This window comes from Centruroides sculpturatus, unplaced genomic scaffold (assembly GCF_000671375.1).
Source record: "Centruroides sculpturatus isolate CEXI.00-Female unplaced genomic scaffold, Cexi_2.0 scaffold969, whole genome shotgun sequence".
Classification (NCBI taxonomy): Eukaryota; Metazoa; Arthropoda; class Arachnida; order Scorpiones; family Buthidae; genus Centruroides; species Centruroides sculpturatus.
In genome coordinates, this window is record NW_019385162.1 from 64143 (window position 1) to 69576 (window position 5434).

Sequence of the window (5434 nt, forward strand, 5' to 3'; positions counted from 1 at the left end):
ACAGTCAATTGTGATTAGTCAGGGGCAAAAGGGGCTGTTCCCTAAATACCATTTAATTGGTGATAGGTCGGCAAGACTTGCTCACGTTGTCTGTTGGATGGCTAGGAGTTTATCGGAAACCCACAACTTGTAAGATTTCCGCTTCCAGTCGGGAACTTACACCAGTTAGGATAATGCTAAATCATGTCCTAACTCGCGATTCTTAAATTAATGTATATAGGAGGGTCTTCAAATATTGAGTGGGGAGTGCAGTGGGTAAGTCGATGAGGTGTCAGGTTTCCAAGGAATAGACAGTCATAAAGGTTTTTAAACTCAACAAATAAAAGTTTAATAAAACTAGAAATCTAGGATATACGTATTACAAATTAGGCGATTAAATGCGGATAACACATGATTATACAATGAGGTGGCTATTCTACCTTCTATGCTGCAAAGCTATACTACTTTCTATGCTGCAAAGCTATTCTACTTTCTTGGACATAGAGAGTTTACAACTTTCTAACAAAATACTTCAATTCTTTGTTGATTGTCGATAAGATGTTGTTCTATCGTCTTGAAGAGGATTCACCATCGAAAGAATGGAAGTGTCTTCTCCGAGGACTTCGTATTCCCCTTTTTGGGCAGACATCCACTTTTATGGGAGCACATGACCAAACGTTAATTCATTGTAACATTATGACAAATGCCCAGAACTGTTGTTGTTGTTGTCTTGTCCTTTTGTGTGTTTAGCCTGGGAAAGTGGTCAGGTGATCGGCAGTTGTTTAGAACCAAAGGTTGCTTTTGTAGTTGCATTCGACAATGACTTTCATCGATGTAACAGTGTCACTTTCCTCTCCTTTCACAATCAGATGTTATCATTTAGCAACTGACTGTTAAAATTCTCATCCATTTGTTGATAGAGAATGTCATTTGATTGGTATCTGGTGTGATGTTTTTCCTAACTATCGCGACAGATGTTATTTTAAAATTTTCTTAAAAATGGATTTTAATATCCTTAAAATCTTGGATCTCATAATACTGTGTCAAAACCTAATTTGAGTTAACCAGTTCGATTTAACATGTAAATCTTATGCTAGACAATCAGGAAAAGAAAATGACTTCTAGTTAACTTGTTTTGAGTTAATCAGAATCAGGTTCCATTGTGTGTGTGTGTGTGTGTGTATTATCAAGATTTAAGAAATTAATTACATATATATATAATAAATTTCTCTTAAGAATTATTATATATTAACGAAATTAAATACTTTTGCAAAAATATTAATCATTAAGTAATAATATGTTTGAAAATTGAATTTAAAAATATTTTTAGCATAAAATGAAGATTAACATAATTTTAATATTTTGTGACAATATATATAAAACTTTTATTATATTTTAGGCAATTCAACATAAATTACCTGACATAAATCGATCACCTTTAATGCCTCTTCATGCAAGAAATCATCCAGATCCTTTTATTCCAAATTATGCAACTAGAACTGGAATTTCTAGATTGGTGAGTTTATTTTACTTATAATTATATTGTAAGAGTTTAATCTTTTTAAGACTACTTTATAGTGAATAGTAATAACAGATTTTTAAAATAATAATCTCATGTTTTATCTATATAAGATTGGTTGATTTTACTATTCACATTAAATCATAAATGAGTATTGAGATAGCTTTATAATTGTTAATTATTTTATAAATAGTTGTTTAATTTTTGAATGTTTTTAAAGGAAAAAAAAAACCAAACTAAATTTAAAAGCAAACTTCTTTAACTTCTTAATTGTTTGCATTTCTTTCTTTTTAAGATACATTTATCAACTTTGTAATGTTTTCCTAAAAAAAAAAAAAAAACAGATTTTCAAAACCATGTTTTATAGAAATAGATTAAGATAATAAATAACATAGAATAAATATTAATTTTAATTAGTATTGAAATAGATGCATAGTAATGATACAAAAATAAAATAATTAATATTGTAAACAAAATTTAAACCAAAAAAGAAAACTAAATAATGAAAAAGACTGTGTGTGTGTGTGTGTTTATTTATTTATTTATTTTTTTTGAACAATTTTACAAATATATGATTTTAAATGATATTATGTAGTAAGAGTATGAATAGTAAGTATTTAACAATTTGATGTTATTAATTAAATATTTCACAATGAATGAGATTTATGTGTATAATAATATTTATTATATATTATGATTATTTTACATTTGCAATTTGTTAATGTTATAGCCATCTGGTGCTCTCAATCGACGACAAAGTCAACCTTGTCGAGATAATAGACCTAAAAAAATAATTAATATATCTAACTCTCTGTCACAAGATGTTAAGCTTCATGAATGTGAAAAAGCATGGAAGCCATCACACAAAAAAGTACTTTCTGAAGGAGAGGATTATAAAACTCAGGTATTAAATATTTTTAAAATTTAAATCTGCTTAATCAGTTAAACCAAATAGGTTTGACTGATTAAATTTTTAATAAAATTTATTATCTGTATTTGATGCAATATTTACCAATTCTGGGAATAATGTTAATGATAGTGTATAAGTTGTAAATAAACTTGCTTATTTTCTCTTGATTTTAGGTTTTTGCTTATAAATCTGTATATTTGGCACATGGTTCAAAAATTGTCGATGTTAAGAATTTTGTCAATGATGTTTTTTGTTCTTCATAAATCCGTATTTTATCTATTTTATTACAATATATTGTATGTATTGTTTTTTCATCTTGTTTGGTTTGTTCTATGAAACTACATTTTGAGATGTATTGTATTACAATATATTGTATGTATTGTTTTTTCATCTTGTTTGGTTTGTTCTATGAAACTACATTTTGAGATGTATTGTATTACAATATATTGTATGTATTGTTTTTTCATCTTGTTTGGTTTGTTCTATGAAACTACATTTTGAGATGTATTGATAACATAGCTTTATGTGAGATAGAAATCTATACTTTATGCGTAAATTTCACTGATTGCTTTTATGTCTTTGTTGTCTGTTTGAGCAGAGTTTACTGCTTGATGTGATAATATTGTTGCATTAGTTAGGTAACATTGTTTGAAAATATAATTCTTATATCTAATAAGATATTCTGTAATTTTTACATTGATGATTTTGATTTTAAAAAATAATTAGGAAAGCATTTATTTTCAGAAACATTCTTTTCTAGAATCAAATATTCATAGATATTCATGTTATTAATTTATCTTCCAGTATAGGTTTTTTAAATAATTTTTTGTACACAACCCAATGATGTGTTTGATAATGTCTCTATCTTGAAGAATAAGTGGAGTTGATTTCATAGTTTGACAAAATAAATACACTGTAATTTTATCTATTTTGATAAAATTAATATCTTCCAATGATTATGGAAAAATTTAAAAGTAATTATAAGGGTATATATAAAAGAGTTATTTAAAAATCTATTATGAAGAATTGAAATTCTTCTTTAATATAGTTTTGTCAATATATTTTACTAATTTATCAATATAAGTAAATGTCTATTCAAAATTTTTTTAAGTAAATTAATAAAGATAGTCAATAATAATTAGTATTTTTTTGAAGTAGGAACTATTGTATTATAACATTGTTAATTTTCAACTTTACTATTACTCCCTTGATTCTCCTTACTTTTAATACTTGTTAAATTAGATTTTGATATTTTAAAAACAAAAATTTTTAATATAAATGAACAATAAAAGAGCATGTGATATGTATATTGTCAGATAAAATTGTTTAAATTTTTTGAAAAGATAGCCAAAACTGCAAAAAAAAAAAAAAAAAAAAATCTTCAAATTTTGAATACAAAAATGAATACTAAATGTACTTATATTTTGTTGAAATTTTTATGAAAGCAATGATGTAAATTCTGTTATATAAGAGAAGAGATATTAACCAATATTGTTTAGTACACTATGTATAAACTTCAGACTAGAAATAAGGTTGATGATAATTATTAACCAGGTTTCCCTTAAACAGAATTAAGTGTACACTAAAGTATAAGGCTTCTGCCATGATGATACTAATCAATAATTGATTGAAATGAGAGTCCACTGTATATAGTTTTTTATTATTATAAGAATTTTTATAGGTATTAAATGTTTTGGCAAAGCTTGAGTTGGAAATAAGTGAGAATAATTAAATATTTTAATTTTTGAAATTTCTCAAAAATTATCTAGCCTCAGTGAATTTTAGTATCATTATACTTACTTATAGGCACCAAAGTTTTATTTTGATATTTAACTCAAAATTTTTAAATTTTTTAGGAATTATTGAAGAAAATTAGAGGAATATTGAATAAGTTAACGCCTCAGAAGTTTCATTCATTAATTGAACAGGTGAAATCTTTATCAATCAATACTGAAGAAAAATTGAAAGGAGTCATTGATTTGATATTTGAAAAAGCAATAGATGAACCTAATTTTAGTGTTTCATATGCAAACATGTGCAAACATCTTGCTTTGGTAAGTCATTTTTCTGTTATAATACTTAATTAAAATAAGATTTTATATAAAGTTAATTGTTAGTTGTCTGTAAATCTAATTTATTTTAAAAATTAAAACATTAACTATGTTTTCACTTTAATTTATTAATAACTTGATAAGTTTTAAATAAATTTAAATTTAGTAAACAATTTATTGTTCATTATATCTTGTGTTAACAGTTTTAATTATGTTTGATTACATTTACTTGACATGTGCATTAATTATTTTACTGATTAAAAGAAATATATTAATAATCAACATTATGAAAAAAATTATAAATGATCACTTATCCAATATGAATAGCTTTTTCACTTTTCTTATATTTCAATAATTTTTATATATATAGAGGAGAAGGTGGTATTATGGAACACTGCGGGTATTATGGAACCACCTCATTTCGAACTGATAATAAAGGCGAACTGTAGCGGAATGTAGCTGAACTGAACTAGGCAGACATCCATAGCAAGGGAAAAACCCGTTTTACTTCAGTTAAACAGTTGTCCGTATTTAATCAGCAAATTTGTTTTCTTCAAAATTCACAAGTTTTGAATGCTAAATGAATTTAATTATTTTTAAAATATAAATCGTGTAGTTGTAGGTTCACTGGTGTATGTATTCCGTTCAAGAGACTTAGGGGTACATATTAATCTGTGTGATGTTCACGTTTTTTAAATTTTGGTCTTGACAGACATAAGTTAATTCAAGATGGCGATGCGTGAAATACGGACCCCTTTGGTGCTTTTACAGTAATATGGAACTCAACTCCTCCTAACTTTCTATTTGCAAGCAGACATTACTCCAGAGCAATTTGTAAAAAAGACACTAGGTAGAAAGCCAATTCTTCCTGAGAATATCGAAAAAGAGCTGCTGGAATATATATTGTTGATGGAGGTCATATTTTTCTATTATAAAAGCATTTTTGCGATAAAATACATTGGAGTAAATAATTTG

The 5434-nt window shown here is 26.2% G+C and overlaps 1 protein-coding gene across 1 annotated transcript in view; it reads left to right on the forward strand.

Annotated features, from left to right (window-relative positions):
* The first annotated feature begins 1356 nt into the window (after positions 1–1356).
* The window catches only part of LOC111635629 (eukaryotic translation initiation factor 4 gamma 3-like), a 90925-nt gene continuing 86847 nt past the window's right edge, over positions 1357–5434 (forward strand). The window contains exons 1-3 of the mRNA XM_023380645.1: positions 1357–1495; positions 2229–2402; positions 4265–4462. Of these exons, the coding sequence (XP_023236413.1) occupies positions 1421–1495; positions 2229–2402; positions 4265–4462 (447 nt within the window). The 5' untranslated portion in view covers positions 1357–1420. The remainder of the gene's footprint in view (positions 1496–2228; positions 2403–4264; positions 4463–5434) is intronic.